This window comes from Schistocerca cancellata, chromosome 9 (genome assembly GCF_023864275.1).
Source record: "Schistocerca cancellata isolate TAMUIC-IGC-003103 chromosome 9, iqSchCanc2.1, whole genome shotgun sequence".
Lineage (NCBI taxonomy): Eukaryota > Metazoa > Arthropoda > Insecta > Orthoptera > Acrididae > Schistocerca > Schistocerca cancellata.
The window spans coordinates 171,807,326-171,834,134 of NC_064634.1; the positions used below are offsets into that span (position 1 = coordinate 171,807,326).

The 26,809-nt window shown below is 42.3% G+C and overlaps 1 protein-coding gene across 1 annotated transcript in view; it reads right to left on the reverse strand.

Annotated features, from left to right (window-relative positions):
* Positions 1–26,809, reverse strand: part of LOC126101173 (uncharacterized) — a 378,608-nt gene that overhangs the window by 210,490 nt on the left and 141,309 nt on the right. The window contains exon 3 of the mRNA XM_049911872.1: positions 16,247–16,377. Coding sequence (XP_049767829.1) covers positions 16,247–16,377 — 131 coding nt within the window. The remainder of the gene's footprint in view (positions 1–16,246; positions 16,378–26,809) is intronic.

Genomic DNA, 26,809 nt, shown 5'->3' on the forward strand with positions numbered 1-26,809 from the left:
TTTCACGCTACATGAAGAACAACGGTACGCATAATATTGCGAACATGCAAATTACGCTAAAATTCGACGAATATCAACGAGCAAACCACCATCACAATTCAGGATAGACCTAAAAAGTTAAAATACACCAGAAAAAAGCCGAACACTCTCTCTCTCTCTCTCTCTCTCTCTCTCTCTCTCTCTCTCTCTCTGTGTGTGTGTGTGTGTGTGTGTGTGTGTGTGTGTGTGTGTGTGTGTGTGTGTGTGTGTGTGTGTGTTTGAGATTATATATATATATATATATATATATTTTACAGTTTTAAATGTGTGTGTGTGGCAAGCTTTGACATTAAATGGTAAGCCAGATGTATGAGGCATCTCTTTTCGTCGCAGCAGTTTAAGAAAGAAAATAGTGGGGAGGGGGAAAAGGAGGATAGGAGCCATATGGCTGCGTCAAAGAGTGTGCTTTAAACTTTGCAAATAAAGAGGGAATATCACTGGAGGGAACCGAAACTATTTCTATTTTTTGATGGAATTGGCGAGATTCCATAACCATAAAAGCTGTTACTTAATGTTGGCTTTCCGTAAATAAGATCCTCAACGTGCATTTTCGCGAAAGCAACATGTTGCTTTGCGTTCGTGTAGCGAAAGTCCATGTGAAAGTCACCACCACCACCACCACCACTAACAACAACAACAACAATAATATACTTGCGATTTCAAATCACAGTATTTCCCCCACCATGTGCTGTATTTTTAACTATTATTCATAGGAAACCACCGACCTACACCACCTCGCCTTATCGGCTCGGCTCACGGGTAATGTTGTTGTGTCGCTTAAAACTGTTTTTAAATGGACAGGGGTTTCGTCATGATCGACTGGCGGAGGAAACCCAGGCGACATTGTGAGAGACAACACAGCGAGACACACAGATCAGCAGTAAGAGCAGTCGGCCGATCTGCTACTGCATCTTTTTCTGCGGCGACGATTTTGAAGGTGGCAGAGTAAACCGACAAGAGAAAATGAGTACATTAATCCAAAACACGGTTCAGCACGACAAGTCTCTGAGGTAACGAGCGCGTCTCCCTGTACGGGGTGGGTCGCAGTAATTGGAAGCGCGGCGCGCTGATTAATGTCGGATAGTCGACGTGTGGAGGGCAGTGTTTCAAAGTGATACACACCTCGTTAGTCCAACTTTGTGTGGTAACCCATTAGCTTCAACCAAATACTGACGGTTGCTAAGCTGCTAGTACTACTAGGACAAATGGGAAAATTCCCAGCAAGTCAGAAAAGACTATTCTCGGTAAAAACGCACATACTTATCACCGTAGTCCCTTTTAGGTCAATGCACCACATCCAACGCGTTTATAGCGAGTAGATCGCATCCTGAAGTGCAATTTCCGAAAATCTACAAAATATCGATCTAAGACTGACGTTTTAACATGTTTATGGAATCAAAATGTCTTCCAGCAACAAGTATCCTTAGCCGGAATACGTGGAAATCGCAATCATTAAATCTGAAGAATGTGGCAAGAGTTCATACTTCGAACGGTTCAGTTTTTACACCGGTAACGCAGTTTTATGGAGATGTTCTTTGACCTGATCTATCTCCCGTTGGTCCCGAATATTTCCTTAGTATTCTGTTATTGTGGAAGGTTATCACTAAAATGCATTACTTTTGCACGTCGGGCTGATGAAATTGACTTCGATTTCCGCCAAATACTATTACCGCTCATTCATTTCTCAGGTATAGGTTCACGTCGCAAAACCCGTTCAAGTAATTTTAAAATGTTCCAGACTTACCCTTGGAAATAAATGCTGAATTCAGTTAGAAAAACGTAAGGCGCAACGCCCATCCTATCATTCCAATATGTCAGATACGACGATGCCGGTTTTCGCAGTCGCTGCTATACATGTTATATGTAGATAGAATGTGTTTCCTAAAAAAAAAAACAATAACGGAATTGTGTGTTCGCCTTGACGCAAACCACCGTGTTATTTGTTTACTTATGTATTCCCCAAACCTCGTAGTTTCGGCGACAAACATCACCATCATCAGTGTGTTCTTTAAATGTTATTTATTGTATGTTATGGCATGTTTGGAAGAATTATTGTCGCTGTTTGTGGCAAATTTTCTGTGCCTATTCTGTTGCCGATTTTTCTCAGCGTACATCATGTCGTCTGCAAGTTCGTTGAACGCATGTAGCTGATTCTATACAGAGAAAAACAAAACTTTTGCACTTTGTTTATGATCCAGAACATTATGCCATCTTGCTCTTCGCCAACGGCGAACAATGTACTTCAACACATTTTAAGAACGAGATTTGTTTCGTAAGAGGAGATTTCTTCGAAGCCCCTCCCATTGCAGAATAAGATACTGTATTCACCGAAAAGATACAGACATGAGCCAGTCCATAAATCCGGATGTGGGTACATATATTTTACAGGAAGTTTCATAATAGCAAAACCTTCCGGCGTGTAAATTGTGTTTATCTTCAGACATAGACTGGTAGTCACGTTAATGTTTCTGGCCACAGGAGAAACATTCCAGTCGTTGGCCTATGCAGCATGAATTGCGGCAAATACATTACTTATAATAAGTAAATAACATATACTTTTGATATAATACTTCTTTTAAATGAGTAAGAAAGACCAAGAATCTTTTAAAAAAACGTGAGGTTAAAAATTTGGAAGATGGTGAATGCGAACCTGTTGCCTTTCATCTCGCAACTCAACAGTTCACGACGTTATCTATTGCGCTACATCTTCGACATAACAACCAGATTCCCGTATATAGCATACACTGACTATTCTCTGAAGGCTGTCGCTACAAATGTCATTATTTGATATTTAATATGAAAACTGTACCAAAAAGTCGAGCTTTTGATAGATGATCATTTCGCGGTAGCATTGAAACGGTATACTTCTGTAGCACAGAAGTTACAACACTAGAAACAACTATACGAAGTCTTTACATAAAGACGCTGAGTTTCCTGCCACTTTATTATGACAAATCGTAGCTAAAACGATGAGTTTTCGAGAAATCCTCAATTTGCTGATGCTTGGAAACAGCTTATATTCATACCACGTACTCTACAAGAAAGAAAACCTAACAAAAAATGGTTCTGAGCACTATGCGACTTAACTTCTGAGGTCATCAGTCGCCTAGAACTTAGAACTAATTAAACCTAACTAACCTAAGGACATCACACACATCCATGCCCGAGGCAGGTTTCGAACCTGCGACGCTAGCGTTCTCGGCTCCAGATGGTAGCGCCCAGAACCGCACGGCCACACCGGCCGGCAAAACCTAACAAATACGATGTTTTACGCCATACAATATGGCGGCTGCGATGTTCTGCTTGTGACGTAAACTGATATTACACCTCACTGGCCATGTCCCTCCCCAAGAGGCAACAATCTCACATGGTAGATTCTTTATTTCATGTGACATCACGAGATCGTCGTCCACCTGCGTTCTCATATCCCGTGAGAGGACGGCTTAACGCCTTTCCAAAATATCGACTGTGCAAAGGACGTCATCAAATCTTTCACGGTTGTATCAAAAACCGGTGGCGACTTGAAATTCACCGTGTATACGTATAGGTCGCACGAGCTCCTGGCAGCAGGGGGCAGTGCCGGGAAGTGATTGGCAAAAAAGCCGCTATCGAGATAAGAGGGGATTGCCGGAGCGAGCGATCATGACGCGCGCCCGCCGCGGGCAAACAAATTCGGCAATCCACTTAGCGGCGGCGTGACGTGGGATTGTGGTAAGCCGCCGTATCTAATCCGTGGGCGGACGTGCCCAAGCCAGGGTCGATAGCTGGCCACAACACCCACGCGATGCTGGGCGAGTTATTCTGCGACACGCCCACCCAGCGGGTGAAAAAGCGCCGGCGTCCGACGGAGACAGCTGGTATGTGTCCTCTAAGAGGGACGACCCAGTAGACTGAGCGCATTTTCTCTGTCTGCAATACCCTGGGGTGCGCGCCTGCATTCTTTAGTCCACAGTGGAATGTAATAACGACGACATGGAATCGGATGGGATAAATCAATAGACGGCGACTCAACTCTACAGCGTTCGGTCAGCTGCAAAGAATTAGTGAAAATCTCGCTAAATTCTCGAAATGCTATTTTCAAACTATCTAATATATTAAACGATGAGGTAATGTCTTTGAACCTCTAAGTATATAGAGTGAACCCGAACTCTAACGACAAAATTTCGGAGATTTTTCCATCATCATCATCTTACTATTTTGGTATTAATGGCTCGTGGTCTCCGCATGCTCGTTACCGACTAATAACGAAACTAAGATTTACTAGCTTCGTTACTCCAGTCACCTTAGTTTCTTTGAAAATACCTGCACAACAGTGGAAACGCTTGTAATCTGCAATCACCAGAACATACAACACACAGCGCAGAGTGACCCAACAACTTTCCCACTGATCCTGCTGCCTATCACTGTTAACGTACAATAACACAGCCGGAAAAACAGAATAGAGCAGTATTGAATGCAAGCTTGAGGAGGCTGATTAAAGTTGACATTAACAGTTCTCAACCTCAAGTACCATGTGAGAGTAGAACAAGTCTGTGTCCAAAGAAAACACACAACGTATATTGTCGAGATTTGAAGTGCGAGATGACGTATATAAGCACTTTCAGGCCCATTAATATAGCTGCCGTCCAGAACATGAACATGGATGTGGACTAGTAACACTACGAACAGACTTTTACTTTTACAAACTATCCTCCTTTTCGTCGCATAGTCTTGATGGAACAGGATGGTCGTAATATACCCTCTGCATTGCACTTTATACTAATTCATAGAACACAGATCTAACTGACTATAAGATTCTTTCGATTAGAAGTATGCAAGAATTCCGGTGACTAGAAATAATAGGTGAAAACAGCAGTGACTACAAATAATTTGGTAAAGGGTCTGGAGGCGTGTTCGAATATCAAATGGTTAAGGCAACTGCCAGCTATACAGCAGGAAACCCCAGTTTTTAACGTACGCCTGGGGCTAATTTTCATTTGTTGCCACTTATTAAATTTTACGTATTTACTGAATTTGGTAATTGGAACGCTTATGCGTCGAACATGCTTTCGCTATAAAAAGAAAGACGTTCCACGACATCTTGGAGACAAAGCAAATGGATTGCTATGTACAATTTCTGTAGCACCGCCCTCTCTCATTTTCAATGGGAAGTAATCCGACAGTTGAAATACTTACGATAACGAAACTGGCTGTATAGAGATCTACGTACTACTTCATTCAGTTAATAATATACTTTGACAATCAGTGCTTTTGTTCGTAACGCCTGTTACCGCACGAAACCAACTGGCAAGTCTCTCTCGTCCGTTGTTCATGACCTTAGGTAGTTGTCACTGGCGGCTAACAATAAGAGGTAACTTTACAGCAATACCGATTTGACTGTATCTCGTTTCACAGAGAGATTATTCATCCACGGGACTTTTCTTTAACACCTCCACAGAAATGGCCCTTATCAGTGACAGTTCGGGGACGGAGTTCAAGAAGACGCATTACTACAGACGATGTACATAATCTGAGAGGTCTAAGTCTCTCAAAGCAGCATGGAGTATAATCGAGTAACTTAAATTTGTGCTAAGAGACGCACCCTTTTCTTTTTCTTTTTTTTTTTTAGCCAAGTTAATCTCTTCGCAGAGATAATACTCGTCGTGACGTCTTAAATTAAGCGGTGGTCGGAAAGAGGTTAATGCCTTATCAAACAACTGCTTCCAACAAACTTCGACAAAAGAGAATTACACAACTTTGCAAATTTAAGTTAACTCGTTTGAGAAAAACTGTCACAGGACATCGTTCTGTCCCTAACTTCGCTCTCCAGAGCCGTCCATACCAAGAACACTGCGGCAAGTTTTCAGAGTATCGGCGTGAAATTTGTTTGCCCCGAGTCTCAACGCCGCCGAGGGTACTAACGTCAGTCACCTTAGTTCTGAAGGACGTCGAGTCTTTACGTCGGGCAGGCAATTACCGTTCCAATGCTATCGCTAAATGGAAAGTATGACTTAATTTGCAAGTACCAGATCCGCGTTGTTAACGCCGTATCTATTCCTGGAGCTCTGGACATGCGGGAACAGGTGATGTGTACGTCTACATCACTTCCTGCCGCAAAGTATGTTCTAAAACAATAAGAGCACTGATAAAGTATAAACAAACGGAAGCTATGCGGCTGTTTGTCACTCTTCCACAGTACAGAACAACAACAACAACAAAAATCTAAATTAAATTACGTCCTGATGGTTCTCATGTAATGCAAATAACCCATCAAAGCTCAAAAGCTCAAATGGCTCTGAGCTCTAAGGGACTTAACATCCATGGTCATCAGTCCCCTAGAACTTAGAACTAGTTAAACCTAACTAACCTAAGGACAGCACACAACACCCAGTCATCACGAGGCAGAGAAAATCCCTGACCCCGCCGGGAATCGAACCCGGGAACCCGGGCGTGGGAAGCGAGAACGCTACCGCACGACCACGAGCTGCGGCCAAATAACACATCAAAACCTACACTGTTTGTTAAAATGGTCTGTGTAATAAACGCGTACAAGACAGATAGGTTGTTCTGACGGACCTAAGGGTAACGTTTGTCCAATGTCACCCTCAGGTCCGTAATACTGTAAAAGATCTATGTCAAGAATCTTTTATAAAATTTTTGACGGTATACTGGGGAACTTTAAAATTATTACAGCTTTTATATTTAAAAGAGCGTAGTACTAGTTTGTATAAAAGATCTGTCACAGAAATTCGACAGTGTAATACAGACATAGCCTTCTTGCAAACATCTTGCTTCCTTAATAATTCTACATCTTCACCTACATTCATACACTGCAAGCCACCTAACGGTGAGTGGCGGAGGTTACTTCTGGTAGCACTAACGTATCCTCCCCTACCCTGTTCCCCTCGCGAACGGCGAGTGGCAAGGATGATCGTCGATAAGCTTCTGTATTGGCTCTAATTTCCCGAATTTCCTCGTCGTAGTTATTACGCGAGACGTATGTGAGAGAAAGTAATGAGTAGTCCGAATCTTCCCGGAAAGCGCTCTCTCAGAATTTGAATAGTAAACCTCTCCGTAATGCACAAACATGTCCGCAGCTCGTGGTCTAGGGGAGAGCTTTGGTGCCTCTGGATCACAAAGTCCCGGGTTCGATTCCCGACCGGATTAGGGATTTTTCTCTGCCCGGGGACTGGGTGTTTGTTTTGTCATCATATCATCATGATCATTTGTGAGGGTGACTAGATTGGACTGTGAAAAGAAAATGGACTGTGTAAAAATTGGGACTTTGTACGGGCGCTGATGACCGCGCAGTTGAGCGCCCCACAAAGTAATCATCATCGTTATGCACAACGCCTCTCTTGTAACGTCTGCCAACGGAACTGGTGAGCAACTCGGTAACGCTCTCGCGCCGACTGAACGATCCCGTGCAAAACGCTCCGCTCTTCATTGGATCATCTTCTTCTTCTTCTTCTCCTCCTCTCCTCTCTCTCTCTCTCTCTCTCTCTCTCTCTCTCTCTCTCTCTCTCTCTCTCATCCTATCTGGTAAGCATCCCATATTGATGAACAATACTCAAAAATCGGTCGAACAAGAGCCTTTAAGCCACTTCCATCGTCGATGAAATACATTTCCTTAAGATTCCCCCCATGAATCTCATTTGGCATACGCTTTATGTGGTCATTCTATATAAGGTCGCTCTAGGTCGTTACTCCGAAATATTTTGCGATAGATAATGTTTACAGCAATTTATCATCAATAGTGCAGTTGTGCAGTAGTGGCTTTCTTTTCCTACGTATGCCCGATGTGTTACATTTATTTACGTTCAGGGTTAACTGCCAGAGCCTGCACCATTCATCAATCTCTAAAAGTCAGTCAACAAATCGTTACTATCTTCTGATGTTGCCACTTCATTAAAGACAATCGCACAATCCGCGAACAGTCTTAAAGAGCGTCCGACGTTTCCTGCTAGATCATAATAAGCACTGTGAACACTCCTGTCACGCTTCGCTGGAGTGCTACGCAAATTATCTTTACATCTGTCGATTTTTGTTCCGTTAAGAACAATATTTAGGGTTCTCTCTGGAAAAAAAAGCCTTCAATTCATTCGTATATCTGGCCCAAATACTCGATAAGCCCGTTTTTTTTTGTTTTTTTTTTTTTTAATGGCTCTGAGCACTATGGGACTTAATATCCGAGGTCATCAGTCCCCTAAAACTTAGAGCTACTTAAACCTAACTAACCTAAGGACATCACCAACATCCATGACCGAGGCAGGATTAGAACCTGCGACCGCAGCGGTCGCGCGGTTCCAGACTGAAGCGCCTAGAACCGCACGGCCACACTGGCCGGCCGTATTTTTTCACTATATGGCAGTGCGGGTCGGTGTCAAATGCATTCCTGGATTCAAGGAAAACCTGTGTGCAGTTGTCTACAGCGCTGTGGATCTCAGAGAAACAGAGCGAGCTGTGTGTCGCAAGATCGCTGTTTGCGGAATCCATGTCAATTTTTTACAGAGGTGATTTTCGTTCTCCAAAAAGTTACAGTTCTTGAGCATAAAACATGCTCCATAATTTTACAACAGATTGATGTCAGCTACATAGTACTATAATTATGTGCGTCTGCCCTAGAATCAACCTTGAAAACGGATATGACTTGTGCCTTTCTCCAGTCACAAGGTACTCTTCGTTAGTCCCTCAGCTACAATAAACTGCATGTATAAGGAGAGCAAGTTCTTTCCCATAGTCTCTGTAAAATTTGAATTTCGGGGATTCCTGGGAAATTAAAATTGAGGCGAATTGAGAGATGAACGGAACATCATGGAATACAGCATACTGCTCCTACATCACCCCGTCCGAAGACACTCAGTTAAACATCTGGCAAAGGAACAAGGGTATTATAAGGAAATGTGTGCGAACAACGTTTCTTGAAGAGAGCTGGGCTTCGACGTTAGGAGCCTTGAGTAATCAGCGCAAGCGGCAGAGTCAAAAAAACCGACACGTGCGGTCCGAAATAAACCCATCCCCACAACATACTCCGCCTACTGTCGAGAGAATGCCTAGTCTGTGGACACAGCCGTTTGTTCGCGCGTCTCAAAGTCTGTGCGTCCAGCGCTACGTGATACTTACAAGAACTGTTCAGACCATTTTCGTGTTTCATTCTACTCTCTGGCAGCAACAACAGTAAATTGAGCACTAAGTGCTTATACTACTTTAGTAGAACATCCACGATAGAATAGGAATAGAATGCTGAAAGTACTGCCAGCTGCACTAAAACAGCATAGATTTATAAGAAATACAAACAAAACAAAGCCGTTAACAGTACATACTAGCGGCCAACAATCACCGCAAATTCCCACACTCAACATCCATAACTTTGTCGTACAGAAAGACCGATCCTGATGAAAATGAATGTGCTTTGGTAATTAGATACAGGGTAGGGAAACATGGGCGTGAGAACCTAGACTAGAGAAGTCACATAACGAGCGAACCCAAGAACATCTCGCCAAGCGCTGAATTGGAAATCTCTGAACTGATATCTCGACAATGTGGAAACAGGGTAGCTAGAAATAACAGAAGTATCACTAGAACGACCTGAACCCAAAAATAACAAATCTGGGGAACATTAACCAAATAAATGAACAAAGGGAACTCCTCAAGAAAATCAGAGCAACAGAAATATGTTTGTACGATCATCTTTCGTAGCAGCTGTTATGATCAGTACTATTTTCAGAACAAAACACAAAATTATGACTGTTGAGAAGAGTGATTGTCGTATTGTACATGACCTTTTGTTTTAGACATTCGTTGGTCATCTTCACATTCCATTCCGCACAGGCGATTTGGCGAACAAAGCATTCAAGCGAAATGCTGCTTATGACGAGGAAAGTCTGAAGATACTATATGTATGGCTTAAAGTAGTTATATTTGTTATATGAGAGTGTAAGATAAAAAGTATTACGTCAGACGCGTTTCGCTTTATTGGTAAAGTATTCTCCGCTTTATTGGTACAGTATTCTCAATGGTCGTTCTGGGAACAGATACGATACATAATCCTTTCTGTACTTCGATTCCTGCTCAGTTAAAGAAATTTTACTTTTTTGGGTGCTGTTTTTTCCAAGTTATGAACATTAACACATTTATTACTCCTTTCCAAAGTTGTCGACGGTGCTGAGACACGGTCATACAGAAGTTTTTGGGAGAATACACCGCCATTTGACTGTATATTACGTGTTTTTCTTCCGTACAATGTAGTTTTCGGCATTTACTTCATTATCGAGTACAGTGCTAAATGTACATCGACCATTAACACGTCATATCATTTACCAGATATGACGTGTAAATTATCTTAGAATATTTAGCACTGTAATCGATAACGGCGTAAAAGTCGAAATCTAGACTGTACAGAACAAAAATACAGTAATATACAGTCGAATGGCGGCGTAGTCTTCAAAAATCCTTTTCATTTATGATGAATGCTTTTTATTTTCATAGTGAGCAGAGGTTGAATTAGATAACTGGCTGGAACTTCCAGAAAAATCTGAGTAGTCAGGCAACTATTACGTGATGCTTAATGGTCGGTAAGTCCAGAACTGATCACTACTGTGTATATGCTCAACAGAATCAAAGGTATGCTGGACGATTGCAAACTTTAGTGTGAATATACGAGGGTGAGTCAAATGAAAACCTTAAATTTGTAATAACAAATCGAAATTTCGCGCCGTTTTCCTGTAAGTTGGTAAGTGTGCTACAAAAAGCGTGCAGAATGGACTGTAGGTGGCAGCATAGTGCAGATGCACACATACCGTCGCAGTATCAGTATAAAGATGGCCGCTCCACTTGCGACTTGCACCAGGGAAGAACAGCTTTCTGTTATTCGGTTTGTAGTGAAAGTGTGAAACCTATTTAAATTCATCAACGAATGAAGGTTCAGTACGGTGATGCATGTTTGTCACAGCAGCATGGGTAGGTAGGACGTTCGCAAATGTGTGACTTCAGTGGAAGATGCTCCTCGTCCAGGTCAGGCACAACGAGTTGTGACTCCACAGAACATTACAGTAGTTGAAGCCATAGTGAAGGAAAATCGCCGACGCCGAGTGACACTGAATGACATTTACAGATTAGTCATGGGTCAGCACACCACATTGTGCATGATGTGCTCCAGTTTCAAAAAGTGTCTGCAAGATGGGTGCGACGGCTGCTGACTCCTGAAATGAGAGAACCTGTTTATGTTTGTGAAGAACTACTTCGGCGCTTTGAACGCGAAGGTGATGCCTTCCTTGCAAGAATCGTTACTGGGGACGAAACCTGGGTTCACTTCCACCAACCGGAAACGAAGAGAGCGAGCAAGGAATTGTGCCAATCCTCATCACCAAAACGAAAGACGTTTCGAACAGAACCAATAGCAGGGAAGGTTATGCTGACACACTTTTGGGACGAAAATGGCGTCATTTTGGAACATTACATGCCTAGTGGGACCACTGTCACCAGTGCATCATACACAGATCTCCTAAATACATCTGCGACCTGCAATCAAATCAAAGCGACGTGGACTGCTGTCAGCAGGTGACCTTTTGCGACATGACAATGCAAAGCCCCACACTGCCCGTACAACAGTTGCAACAATCACAGACCTGCATTTTTAGTGTCTTCCTCAACCATCATACTCATACTCACAGACCTTGCCCCCAAGTGATTTCCGTATGTCTGGACCACTCAAAGACGCAATGGGAGGAAAGAAGTTCCGCTCTGATGAAGAGGTACGCCACGCGGTGCATGAGTGGTTGCGCGGACTACCAAAAGAATTTTTTTCTATAGGAATTTATGCACTTTGTAAGCGCTGGAGGACTTGCATTGAGCGTGGGGGAGATTATGTTGAAATGTGATACAGCTTTGTACCACTTCTGCACAATAAAGAATATTTTTTAAAAATTTTAATGTTGTAATGTGACTCACCCTCGTATATTTATTGCACAAACATTTGGATATGACGATCAGAACAGAAAGCGTGGGACCGTTTCCTAGCAGTGTCAGTAACACACCAAATTTCTTTGAAGCAGCGTATCACATGTAATAAAATCTTCACCTGCAACTTCAAATCTGAAAGCAACTCGTCTGAAAAACTTCTCCACAGCAGCACATGGGGTGAAAGCAAAGACATACGTGATAATTGACTCCCAGTGAACTTCTGGGAGCTTTTTGAGAGTAATATTCTGTGTACTTTTGGATACTTTTTGCAGTAATATACTAGGTGTCAGCAATGGATTGCACCTTTTCCTTTCTTTAATAGTTGTCAACACCAACAGTCAGACTCTACACTCTACACACTATCGCCAATCACATTGATAACAATAATTACACTTGAGACAAAATTTACAACGCACGAGTAGTATTAACCAGAAAATTTCATCATGCCTTAACAGAGACATATACAGGACAAGCCATGGCAACAGTTTTTCTTTTTAATAGTACGGTTTGCTATCATGTGCGAGGAAAAAGGTAAACGGCTATTGTTGACATGCTTAAAAACACCTCAGAACCATTTTTGCAACTACTAAAATATTTGCATTCTCCAGAACAAATCACTAGCGTTTATTTTCTACTCCCAAATTTAAAAACATTATGGCCAGATTCACCGTTCTGCGGAGCTCAAAACATCAAATTTCCTGCAAGGCTTGGATGTCGGATGAAATGTATTGTGGTGAAGGAAGTTGTTGAGAAATAAGTTTATTGTAGTGTAGAAAGGATTTTTTGATACTCAATCTTTTCAATTCTTTTCAATTCAATACGCGTGACTCTAAAATTCCTTCATTTTATATCCTGAGCAGCATGTAAGGGCAAGACAAGATTATCAACTGTCTCAACGAAACAACCGATTTCATTAACGGTAAGTACACAGTGGAATGAAAGGCTGTGGTGCGTACTAGAAAATCTAAACAAAAGGAGGAACCGGTAGAAGATTCGAGATGGTTAACTCTGAACGGAAAGGAAGAATACAGAGGTAAAGTCGCATTGATAAAAAGTAGGTAATGTGTAAAACAAATTATTGAGGATGCTAGAGGTAACATGTACATAGAGAAGAAGTAGTAAGAAACTGACCACCAAGCCAGTCCAAGACTGATGATTAAAATACGGTAGTGGCGCAGGAGAAAAGCTCACCCAGTTGCTATCTGAATTGTCCAGTATCTGGTCATGACGAGCGCTACTTTTGCATCGCTCGCCGCTACAGCATCAGCTTATGACACAACCCAGTGGACTGATGGACGCAATAACCATTTCCCTCTGTCGTTACGTCCTCTAAACGAACCGAGGAGCTTCATTTGCATCGAAATGGGCACGCTCTCTCGTTACATGCACGAGATTCCGGGCGCGCTTGTACCGCACAGCAACTCAGCTACTCGCCAAAAAGCCTGTTAGTAAACGGGTCAGTGAGCCAGGAGAAAAAGGCACTCTTCCTAACACACACTAATACTCGCGAAAATTGCAAAACCAAGAAATAGGATGTGTGTCTCCAATGTCTTTATACCACAGACTAGATGCACGACAGTGCACGAATGATCTTAGCGCATAGACTTGTAAATTATCTCTGACTCATGACAACAAATTGATGAGGTGGCGGGGAGGTGGGTTGGGGAGGAGAGAGTATGCAGCTCAGTTATCTGCTTTCACAAGGTATGTGTGCGCCACTACTTCGAAGGTGGCCCGCACTTTCCTCGCCACATGTGTCCGAAATATGGGTGCTGGGTTTGCTTGAAAGAGGGACACTACCTCTGATTTTACAACCTCTCCAGCATATTGATAGCCATCCAGAATTTCCATAGTAAGAAGGAATAAATTTCACATATCTGCTCCAATAGTCCTAACAAACCATAATACTTTGTCTAGGCGATCTATTAATCTGATAGGAATGCATTTTCCTTTAGACGTATGAGTCTCAACTTTATCTTTGATAAGGATAGAAACCGAAGCAATGCTTCCTAGGTAGATGTCCTAACCATTACACCACCGTTAATTAAAGAAGGGGGGAAATGGGCTGAAGGGATGAATTGTAGTTTGTGTTAGGGAGGGCACAGGAGTAGGATAGTCCATGCAGTTGTGTTAGTCATACTACTAATGGTTAGCATATCTGCGTAGTAAGCACGAGACCAGGGTTCAAGTCCCGGACGTGCCACAAATTTTAATTCATTTCTTCTTCTTCTGTCATTATCCATTAACGCTTTGTGTTTGGAAGCCTGCACGTTTAAGCACCGTTGCGGACAGATCGCAGGATTTGCACTAGCCTGTATACGGAGGGCAGAGTGAAGGGATACTAGTCCGAAAACAGTATATTTTGCCGCTCAGCTCGTAAAAGACGGCGTTAACGGGGCCATTGCAGTCCCAGTCATTAGTGGTTTCTGGACAATGAAAGCCTATCTCATAGCATGCTTGCCACCGGACCAACCCATATCACACGGCGTACTACTGATACCAAAGAAAGGTCCAAAACCCTTCCAGTGCACTAAAGATAAATCAACAATAGTGACTGCTATGATCAAAGGGAAGAAATACAGTCACTAATTACTGCGCTCACAGTGCGTGATTCAAGATTCGCTGTAGTTGCTTAAAACCCTCTTCTATCCATCGGTCCCTGTCGGAGCAACGTACCCTGTACGCGTCGAAATGTCACGCTACCATAAAGCAATTTCCTGGAGGCCACGTATACCTTTCCGTTCGAGCTCTCGCGTTGATACTGTGTCCTCTGGCATCTAAAGAGCACACCAACATCGGATATCACGTTTACACTAGGTCTGACAGGGTTTCACAGACTGAACTTTGCGTAAAACTGATCTCTCCAGTCACATAAGTGAAGACAGCATTGGCTCTACCTGTACACCGCATGTCTCTGCGATCTTAATCAGTTACTGATGATCTAGTTTTCTCTAGTGCGAGTTTCGTTTAGCTTGGATCATTCTCACTGAAGTTACAATTATCATCAACTTCAATATATTACACGTAAAAAAGTTTTATAATAGAAAAGATAAAGTTTTATACAAGAAGAGATAAAACTGTTTTCAGTCGCACTGGTTTGAAACTCATCATGCAACTAGGTGTGAACCTATTCGAGGTGATGTGCTCTTGCCTTCCTTTGCCATTTGAACAGATTTCCCCAGTCAGTTACAGGAGCACCTACTGTTTAGCGTGGAATCCAAACCACGGTGCAAGTTGCCACTTTTCCTAAGTACAGACCGTTGTCAAAATATTTTCTTAAGATCCGCTTACAGGAGCTATTGAAACATATTGCTAACAATATGGCCCAGCAAGCAATGCCGCTCTCCTGCTCCTGCATTCCACATGAAGAAAATTTACCAAGAGCAGGAGAAATTGGACTTTGTGGTTGCAATCTTTTTCAAGTTGGTGTACTGCTTCTGAAAATTTAACTCGTGAACTGATGTTAGATATGAATCTTTTCCGGACTTTTACCAGAATGTCGAAACACTATTTTGAATATATAGTAAAAGCAAATAGTCTGAAATATTGGTACGATCAATACCAATACTGAAGACTGTACATGTTGTGCAATTTATATAAGACTGAGGTAATACCTTCATACTTTCAGAATAAGATAATTACAGTTCCAAAGCAAGCAGGTGTTGACAGAAGTGAATACTAGCGACTCATCACTTTAATACGTCATATTTGCAACAAAAAAGAGTCTACTTTCGAACTGCAGCGAAATAATATCGTTTTACCGCTCAAATAAAGTAACCTGGCACGATAGCACTGTTGCTGAGAGATGGAGAATATAAGGGCGAGACTCAGAAGGAGGCTTTGACTGAGAAGGACAGAGGTAGATATGGCCTGGCCATACGAAATACTCTCCACTCTTGTGGACACCGTCAAAGCCTCGGTCATAACTCGGGTACTACCGCCAACGGCCTGACCCATTAACAGTATCGCGTGAAATAATTCCATCTATTGCAGCAATGCTGACGGCAATACTATTACGGAGAGGCATTGTCGTAAAATATGAACCGTGCACCTTTACAATTGACTATAAATTATTATCCTGAGGCTGTTTTGGAGCGTTACTTATGTCGTGTCATTTGTTCTAAATTTTCGTTGTCACATTTGTCACAAATGTTTTAACTTCCTTCCCTTTGTCGATGGAAACTGTTGTGTGTGTCGAGTTGCCTTGGCTGTATTAAGCAATTGCCAGTATTTACCCGGTCTCTCGTACTGAGCATGGAGTACTTACTTGAGCTGGGCGCGGTAGAAGGCGTGAGGGATGGCGGTGAGCACCCCTGCCCCGTCTCCCGTGTCGTTGTCACAGGCGCACGCGCCACGGTGGTTCATGCGCAGGGCCAGTTTCTGCGCATCTCGCACGATCTGCAAAACAAAACAGCGCACCACTTTTGTACAGCTCTTGTGAGACTAGGTAACACACTCGCACAGTAATGACGGAATAATACAAACAGGGCAGGGGCCAAGCTAGGGCTGCAAAATTTGTTTACAGAGGGTACCATAATTAGTAAAGGAAACTGACAGGGTCCCAGTAAACATGGTCTGCGAACGAGCCGCTACCTAGCACTTATTTTAAAAGAACAAACAACCCTAACCCACGCTCACACTATCACTAGATTCAGCTCTATTTTTAAGCTTCTTACCTAGACCACAAGGAAAGGCAACTAATGTCCGAGGGAGGGGTCCAAACTATATGTCTTTGAGTAGGGAAAAAAATTTCGAACCGGCGGTGAAAACAACTGCGACACAATTACTTAATGCAGCACAAGCGTTCGTAGCATCTATGAGCTGCGTGTTTCGACATAACTGAAAAGTTTCGAACTCCACTCATTAATCTTCACTTACAATCGATATTCTTTGAAGAATGCCAAAACCAATGTTGGGGAAGAAATGAGATCAACACTAATAACGATCTAGCTGAAGAGTGAAACTACTTTGATGTTCAAGATGTGTCAAATTCAATCGTAGCACGTTTTGCATGCTCATTTAGCCACCTTCAACTCCTATTTGAACCGAACATTTGTGGTATTTACGCAGGACTAAATGAGAAGAAAGCACCCTAACTTATAATTTTTCTGTATGTATTACGTGGACCTGGACGAACAGTATAGACCCCGATAACTGTGAGAACGAAAGTACGCCGTTTTGTAGAAATTTAAGCTTTGAAATTTTCCCGATAATCAGCTTGAGATTAGAAAAGTCATACGTGGCACTATTTACTATTATTTTCTTAGTTTGGCAGCGTACTGAGTACTAACAAGTCATGGAATTCTAAGTACTAATAAGTCATGCAGCAATAGCTCTGGCTGTGTCCAAGAGCGAAAAATCTTTGCCTTCTGACAATGATTTACAAATTATCGTCGTCGTGTTGGACGCGTGATGGGAGTAATATCTGCATCAGCATAAGTTGTGGACAGCGTTCTTGAGATGAACCCTCTTTAGATGTGTGTGTTTGAATGTAACTGGGATGAAATCGCACCGATCCGGGAGTATCTTCAATTTAGTTATTCGCTCCGTATGTGGAGTATACCTTAACTTTCAGTGTGAAGAAATTCATTGTGTGTTGTGGCTTACTGGACTTTTCTAAATCATAATGCAGCTCAGTTGCGTTTTGGAGAATGAACTATTCCAATAACAAGCAACACAATTTATAGTCCGTAATTAACTGTTGTCAGTTAAATCCTTTGTTGTCCGTATCATAATACGCTACTGAAGGAACATGCAATAATTAGCGCACTGGAAAAACGGCTAAGGAGTAATGTACAGTCTATTCACCGAGAGCTGGGACGAAACATAAACAGTGTCACGTGAGTGACTACGCTCGCTTCCAGAGAAAGCATTCGGTGTTCACGTGATACGTAGGGGTGTGGAAAATCCTTGGCGCACGCTTTGCAGCTGGCGGCGTTCGGCTGGCTGCCGAGCTGTCACAGCGGACTGTGAGAAACCTGAGCAACAATGTACGAAATAAATTTAACAATAATGTTAAAATAATGTTAAACGGAGTTCATTATGACGAAGCAGTTTTGTTGTCATTCAGGTTGCTAACAAAACGCACCATTCAAACACAATTAATTGTTAATTTTAATAAAAATACCAGTAATAATAATGATAAAGGACGAAACAAGGTTCACTCTGTCGAACTGTTTTCATTGAGGTTTATAACAAACCGCTCCTCTCTCTCCTCTATAATGCAGTCTAATTTCCACATTTGAGTTTCCACTTTTTCTACGACATGGAGGACGCACTTGCTCCAATCCTGTGCAGTCACTGTTCTTACTGCTTCTTCCAGCAGTACTTTAACTTCCGGCATTTTGCATGTTTTGTTTTTCGCTGCAACATAGCCTTTGATTCTGTCCACACTAACTCGATGGCATTTAATTCACAGGTGGTACGGAGGAATTCTGAGAACAGTTTTCCCTGCATTCGTCGCCATTTCATCTATTGCGTATTCGTTGTGCGCTGTTCTGTGATTTTTAACTATATCTAAAAGTTCTTTCTTCAACATACCGTCTTCGAAATCGATGTTTTTTTATTTTAGCCACTCTGATATTTCGTGATTATTGGAATTCGCACTGGGAACTTTTTCTTTTCTCCGAGAATGGTACGACGCGTTATCAAGAACAATAACCGCATTTTACCTGAAGCCGAGGAAGAACATCTTGAAACCACTTCTCGAAGGTTTCGGCGCACATCTCCTCATGATAATCTCCACTTTTCTTGGATTCGAAAGTCCACACACATACTTCAACGAACCCTGCTTTGCTGCCAATGTGTGCGATAATCAGACAATTCCCTATACCTAATGAGCCCTTGCTTCCGGTGGATAATGCGGACAGAAACGCTTGTTTTGAGGAATTTATAGTGTCATCTACCCAGACGTAACTTCGGGTATGTCCTGCGTTCACCCACGTCTCGTCCAAATAGTAAGTGGGTCTGCCTTCATCTCTCAACCGTTAAATGGTTCGAAGATAACGCCGCCTCCATAAAATCATATCATCCCTGTCAAGCATGCTATCGCGCCCACGCCGGACATATTTGAAATTCATTTCTCTCAATAACTTATAAAATTTAGTTCTCCAAAAATTGCCCAGATCTGCATCTTCGTTCACGACTCTAAGCACTTTGTCAATTGTTGGCAATTCCTTACGAAAAATAAAAAAAATCGTGTACTTTCCTTCGTATCGCATTTCTATCGAAGTCATCAACACTTTCAGAAAGTTTCATTCGTAATTTTCCTTTCTTGGGAGACTTCAAAGAGTGTGTGGCCTTGTACTCACTCATCACACGATACATTGAAGAATGTCCAACATCTGTAGCTGCAGCTGTTTCCGAAACAATGTCACTCATCGACTGCTCTGGATGTAACAGTTCCGTTTTATACACATTAAGCACCATGTGCTTCTCAGAAGGACTTAATGATTTCTTCTTTGCTCGCTTCTTTGGTAGACTCAGAACTGACACGTCGACCTCGCTCGCTGAATCCGTGGATGACATAATGAGGACAGCTGTATGTGATGCTAATGAAATAAGTGAATATATAAAATAAGAAACCATGCTATTGGATTCACACATAAACAGTGAATGCTCAGCGTGACTACAAACAGATATACTTACTCTAATAATCAACAACTAGTCTTTCAAGCGTCTTTGCAGAAGAACTTAAGATATCCTGAAATCGCCGCTGTTCAACACCCACTGACGAGCTCACACCTGCAACTGAGACGGCCACATTGACTGAGCGCCGCGCCTGCGAACCGCACGATGCATCGCTCATAAAGGACAAACGGTTGCACCCATCGCATTCGAACAAACTACAAAATTAAATTCGAACCTTTATGAAACTTTTCTCGCTTACACCCCCACAAAAAAATTCAAAGGGGAAAAGTTTGTCGCTTACTATATTTCGGATGATGATTTGGTAAAAGTTCTGCATCAGACGTGAGATTTTAATTTATTACTTCACTATTACTGACTCTATTGGGCAGAAAATTTGCAGACGTCATCAACATATAGTACTGAAGGCAATTATAAAATTATTTTGCTAAGCGACACACCGTTTAGGAGATATGGCGTGATAAATATAGAGTAACGCGAAAAAACAACTTTTCCTGAAATCTTAAATATTTCTCTTTTTCAGTGACAATTAATTTTAATGTAATGTAAAAAATGGTGTCGGAAGGTAGTTCTCGGATCACTTTATCAAGTTCAGGCGCCAAATTATAAAAAAACCTGACTTTAATTTTTTAATATCTGACGCCCTGCCTTGTACACCCCTCGACGGCACCGCTGTGGTCACGCGCCTTGCCGTGTTTACAGTACGTCTCTTGTTTCGGTGAATGGAGTATAGCATTGTCGGTAACATCTTCACGGCGCGGCAGTGTCACAAGCTCAAGATATCCACATGTGTGCGTCACTCGTGAACGGTGAACGGTTTCAGTTTTAGAACTAACTGCACGAGAAGCATTGTGCTAGACCACAGATAACCAATGTTTTGCGATTTCTGCACGGTAACATGCCTCATGTACAATCGTTTTCCTGATAGCTTTGTACGTGAATAGAACTTAATACCCCAGCTTGTGGCGTTTTGTCCTCGTTCTTTCGAAATAAAAATTAAAATCCCTTTTGTGCGGTGTAAGTGAAAATACTGCGGAGTGCTTATTTCGTTTTAAGATTCCAGTCGACAGTGGCATTTAAAGTAATGACCGCATGACTACAAAGGCAAACCTGTCTTGAGACAAAGCTATTTTGTGTGTGTGTGTGTGTGTGTGTGTGTGTGTGTGTGTGTGTGTGTTCTAATGCAGGTGCACACTTCCTTATACAGCAGTTTTCACGTCTGCTTCTGATCCCAGCAGCCTACTGTGAAGCGGCTGCTAATACGTAAAGCAGCCCGCATCTGAAGAGAGGCTGCCGCATACGACTAGCGCCAGCGCCTGGATCAATACCGCTGCGAGAAATGTCAGAGGTGAGCCAGATTGAATAAATTTTATGCGTATCAGACATAACTGCTGAGTTTGCAGTCCAAATGTTTGAGTATGTGTAAATCTGAAAACCACACCTGCTAACCCAAAGTTTATCATCATAAAACTAAAGCTGTGAATAGCAAGCGGGAAAACTGCCTCAACTCCGCAGTCTTAATTTAACTCCCTGTCAATTTTAGATCTGAGGAACTTTCTCATACAGATTGGGGTATCACAAATAACTTACGCGTGTCGTCTACAACCTCTAACACATTAATGCCGTAAGAGAAACGCTAACTTAAAATTCCCCTTTTGCCGCTTTTCTGATTTGTGCAGTAATGACTATTTGGTTAACATTGGTCTTTCCGCTTTATCATCCTTAAAACGTTACAATTATTTACATGTAGCGCCGACTGACAGTTCCTACATGAAGCGCCGATCCTCTACAACTCTTTCTGCAAAGATCAACAGTTCTCTGGCGTTGCAACTTTCCTGTATGCTACAGAATCATCCGCAAAGAGCCTCGCAGAGCTTCCGACGTTATCCATCAGACCATTTATATTTGTAGCTCATGCAAATAGTATTAACAGTAGAAGTATACAGTCCGAAATTGGGGTTTCATGCAGCTCCCCATGCTGCGCAGGCGTCTCCATCTCTGCGTAACTGCTACATCCATTTCAACATGCTTACCGTTTTCAAGTCTTGGTCTCTCTTTGCATTTTTTATCACCCACGTCCTTCCATTACGTTCTTCTATGTCACCGTATTTCAAAAAGCTATTTATTTTTTTCTAACGTTCGACCGCCATCCAATTTTACACTACAGATAAACACCTTCAGGAAAGAATTTTTAACACTTAAATTGATGATAAATAAATTTTACACTACAGATAAACACCTTCAGGAAAGAATTTTTAACACTTAAATTGATGTCGACCCCTGTGACCGACCAGTTCTAGGCGCTTCAGTCCGGAACCGTGCTGCTGCTGCGGTCGCAGGTTCGCATCCTGCCTCGGGCATGGATGTGTGTGATGTCCTTAGGTTTAAGTAGTTCTAAGTGTAAGGAACTGATGACCTCAGATGTTAAGTCCCATAGTGCTTAGGGCCACTTTTTGATATCAGATCTTAACAGAAACACTTTTCGTGCTATAGCTAGGCTGCACATTGTACCATCTCTCTTTCAGCTATCATCTGTTATTTTGCTTCCCAAATAGCAAAACTTATTTATTACTTTTAGTGTCTCATTTCCTAATATAATTCCCTCAGCATCGCCAGACTGAATTCGATTAAATTCAATTAACTTTCAATTACTTTTGTTAATGTTGGGGATGTATTTCAACTAGGGGTGAGTGGGAAGATGAGGGGTTTGAGACGATTTTTTTTTTTTAATCTGTACGCATAAAAGATATTTTAAAGAGAAAATCGAGGATCGTCATTGTTCGTAACTCCAGTGAAGGCAACGTCTTATATAAGGCAATGTAAGAGCAGAGTGAGAAGCCGGCATTGCTGAATTGGTAACACCAGAGGCTGCGAATCGCATGCCTGCTCGTCTACTAGCGTGAGTGATAGAATGATTGATGGCCTGCAGAGGGGAGCAGAAAATTGCTCTCTGTAACCGAGGCGACGGCGAAGCCAACCGGTGCCGAACTCAGCAGCAGCAGCAGCAGCAGCAGCAGCAGGCTAACTGGCCTAGACAAATGGATTTGTTTCCTTTCCGAACAAAAATGTGATAGTGAATTTGACAAAACTCTTAACTCGCCTAGAAGATGCTGTTACAATGCGAACGCACACTGAAGTAATATATTCAGTGCTACCATTATCGCATCTCTTGCGAATAAAACAGCAAAATATTTATAGGACTGGAAAATTTGTATTTACATTCTGGAATTAATGCTTCACACTATAGGAAGCTTCTGGAAAATGCCTCAAACTTGTTCGTGTAAAACAAAGTGTTACAAACCTTTAACGATATAACTGTATATCCTATTTGGAATCACGATACTACCATACAAAGAAAGTGTGAAACGCGTTTCTTATTAATGGGATCTGTTTTTACAACAGACATAGCGTCGCTAAAGAAAGTGGTTCAAAATGGTTCAAATGGCTCTGAGCACTATGGGACTTAACTTCTGAGGTCATCAGTCCCCTAGAACTTAGAACTACTTAAACCTAACTAAACTAAGGACATCACACACATCAATGCCCGAGGCAGGATTCGAACCTGCGACAGTAGCGGTCGCGCGGTTCCAGACTGTAGCGCCTAGAACCGCTCGGCCACTTCGGCCGGCAAGAAAGTGGTCAGCGACTTCTTTTACGATTATACATTTTCCAGTTATTCTAAAAGTTCTTACTAAAATATCCAACTTTTTAAAAAAAATTCAGTGGGATTTTTTTCGTGGTTGTACGCACTGTACTTCGCGCAGTTTCTGTCAAGTTCGATACACTTAGTGAAATCCTCGGTTGGGTATGTAACACATGTTCTATCCTGTAGCAAATTCCACCAGTAGAACTGCGATAGTGTTGACTTTACTGTCATCTTCAGAACAATATATGCTACCTAAAATGCATTAACAAACATTTCTGCATTTCCCATATAACAGAGGTTTTGGTGGTTACTATTTTCTGAACATACGTCATGTTCTTTCGTTTAACGGCCTATCAAAGGTGGAAATTACTGCCCTACGACATTTCGTATCAGTCTCGGTAATCTCGACGCAGAAACCTGGAGTAACAGGACAGCTCTCGTTACGTGTTACGTCTGTTTCACAATGGTAAATTGTTTTCGTGGGGGAAGTGATACAAAACAACAAATTTTGTCAGTTAAATCTAATGTCTTGCGACGAGTCTCACTTGAAAAATGAAATTATAGGAGGCAAGTTTTCTGAGCTTCGAAATTTCATTTGAGATGTTATACACTGAAGAGCAAAAGAAACACCTGCCTAATATCGTGTAGGGCCCCCGAGAACACGCATAAGTACCGCAACACGACGTGGCATGGACTCGACTAATGTCTGAAGTAGTGCTGGAGGGAAATGATACCATGATTCCTGCAGGGCTGTCCATAAATCCGTAAGAGTACGATGGTGTGGAGATCTCTCTTGAACAGCTCATTGCAGGGCATCCCAGTTAAGCTCAATAATGTTCATGTCTGGGGAGTATGGTGGCCAGCGGAAGTGTTTAAACTCAAGAGTGCTCCTGGAGCCACTCTGTAGTAATTCTGGACGTGCGGGAATTGCCCAAATCCGTCGGAATGCATAATGGACATGAACAGATGCAGGTGATAAGACAGGATGCTTACGTACGTGTTACCTGTCAGAGCCGTATCGTATCAGGAGGTCCCATATCACACCAACCGCACACGTCCCACACCATTTCAGAGACTCCATCAGCTTGAACAGTCCACTGCCGACATGTAGGGTTAATTGATTCATGAGGTCTCAATACCCGTACACGGCCATCCGCTCTACAGAATTTTAAACGAGACTCGTCCGACCAGGCAACATGTTTCCAGTCACCAACAGTCCAATGGCGGTGTTGACGGGCCCATGCGAGGCTTAAAGCTTTGTGTGGCGCAGTCACCAAGCGTACACGAGTGGGCCTTTGGCTCCGAAAGCCCATATCGATGATGTTTCCTTGAATGGTTCACAAGCTGACACTTGTCGATGGCCAGCATTGAAATGACCAGCTATTAGTAGAAGAGCTGCATTTCTGTCAAGTTGAACGATTCTCTACAGTCGTCGTTGGTCCCTTTCTTGCAGGATCTTTTTCCGGCCGCAGCGATGTTGGAGATTTAATGTTTTACCAGGTTCCTGATATTCACGGTATACTCGTGAAATGGTCGTAAGGGAAAATCCCCACTTCAGCGCTACCTAGGAGATGTGTCCCATCACTCGTGTGCCGACTATAACACCACGTTCATACTCACTTAAATCTTGATAACCTGCCATTGCAGCAGCAGTAACCGATCTAACAACTGCGCCAGACATTTGTTGTCTTATATAGGCGTTGCCGACCACAGCGCCCTATTCTGCCTGTTTACGTACCTCTGGATTTCAATACGCATGCCAATACTAGTTTCTTTGGCGCTACAGTGTATTTTGCCATTTACAGACAGAGATGCACGTAACTTTGTGACTGTCGGTATGACATACAGCGAATGATGAATGCGAGATGATTGGAATAGTTCAATTAATCCTGCTTGTAACGCCATCGTCAGCTAATGAGTAGTAAGGCTTTTCAGCTTTTCAGAGCCTCATTTCCGATTGTGAGTACATACGCTATTAAATAGGTACATGTTATGGTGAAGAAACAGTTTAAATGCCCACATGATAGAGGGCAAATTGCAGTGTTACCTTGCGGCTTTGCGTCGGAAACACTTTATGTAGAGGAAATGATTGCTTTGGGTATTCCACACGCATCGTTAGCCTCTTTAATGACAGATTGCAGTGGGGGAGAAAGCCTAGCCTCTTCCTCCAGGGTAACAATCGGTTAAAAGAAAAGTTTGGCTACCTGCCTCCGCCTTCTGGACGAAAGGTATACACATCTCGCTACTAAGGTTCTCGCTTTTGTGCCGTCCTGCAGAGCGTTCTTGAAGTGGAACCAGCCGGCAGACTGCAACAAATAGCAAAACCTACACACTTCGTGCCCGACTGTTTTGTCTGGTTCCCGTGCAGGTAAGCGTTGAATACGAAATTTTCGAAGCACCGGATAAACAAGTCAAAATCCTCTCAATCAATGCAACTTTTTCTAGGGCCCTTTTCAGTCCTTTAATACATATTGGTCACGTGTAAAATCGTTACTGCCATAAGCACTATGAAAAGTAGTTAAGAACACCGAGTATGGTAGGGCAGTGGTTAAAGCGCTGTTACGTCATTTTGGAGGATCGGGGTACCAATCTCCATCAAATCATCTCCTTTAAGATTTTTCGTTGTTCACCTCAGTCAGCTCAGTTCAGTTCCTCTGTACTAGCGTCGGCCGGTTTTTATTTTCTCGAAATCAGCCAGTGTAAATGGCGAAATGTTAATGGAATATGTGTAATTTCTCCGACTTCCCGGGAATTCGGAGTCGTATCGTGGAATCAGCTGTACTGGTGATGGTCTGCATCTTCCACAATATTTCGACGCCGAGTAAAGACGTCGAATATTGTGTTGGGAAGACGCAACCACCGACAGTACAAACGACTGCACGAGATGACAATAAAATTGTATTCAGAATTTTATTATGTAGATGCCATAGCCGGCTGCATGGTAAAAAAAAAAAAAATTAATTTAGAAAATGGCTACATTTATATCCTGAGTAACTAGCAAAACATTCTCTAGTTCTAGTTAAACAGAAATAAGTATTTTAATGTAGACGCCGTACAGTTGTGGCGACATGCCTGCCTCCCAATTGTGGCTATTTGCCTGCTTCAGAACAATGGTGTAGCAATAAACACAGATTGCCTATACAAACAGCAGTTGTTGATTTAAGATTGTTGTTTACACGACAGCTCACGCACTGTTTACACGGTTATCCAATGAGTTTGATGGCGCCAAAACTGGCCCGAAAACTTACACTATTTATCTCACGACGATAAGCAAATTATTTTCATTTTTTATTACTCGACTTATATGTCGGATGAAGCTCAACACAATATAGCCACACCGTGATTCTCTTATTCCCATTAACAAACTATCAGCTACATAGTTAGGAGCCTTCCTCCATCGTGATAAAACTATTTTTGGAATGTTTGTATGCTTGTTACTTAAACAATGCTGATAAATATACTTCTATATTCATCAAACATTGTCTTCATAGAGTCTTTACACGTGTCACTTGGTTTTATATGCGCTGCTCTCCTTAA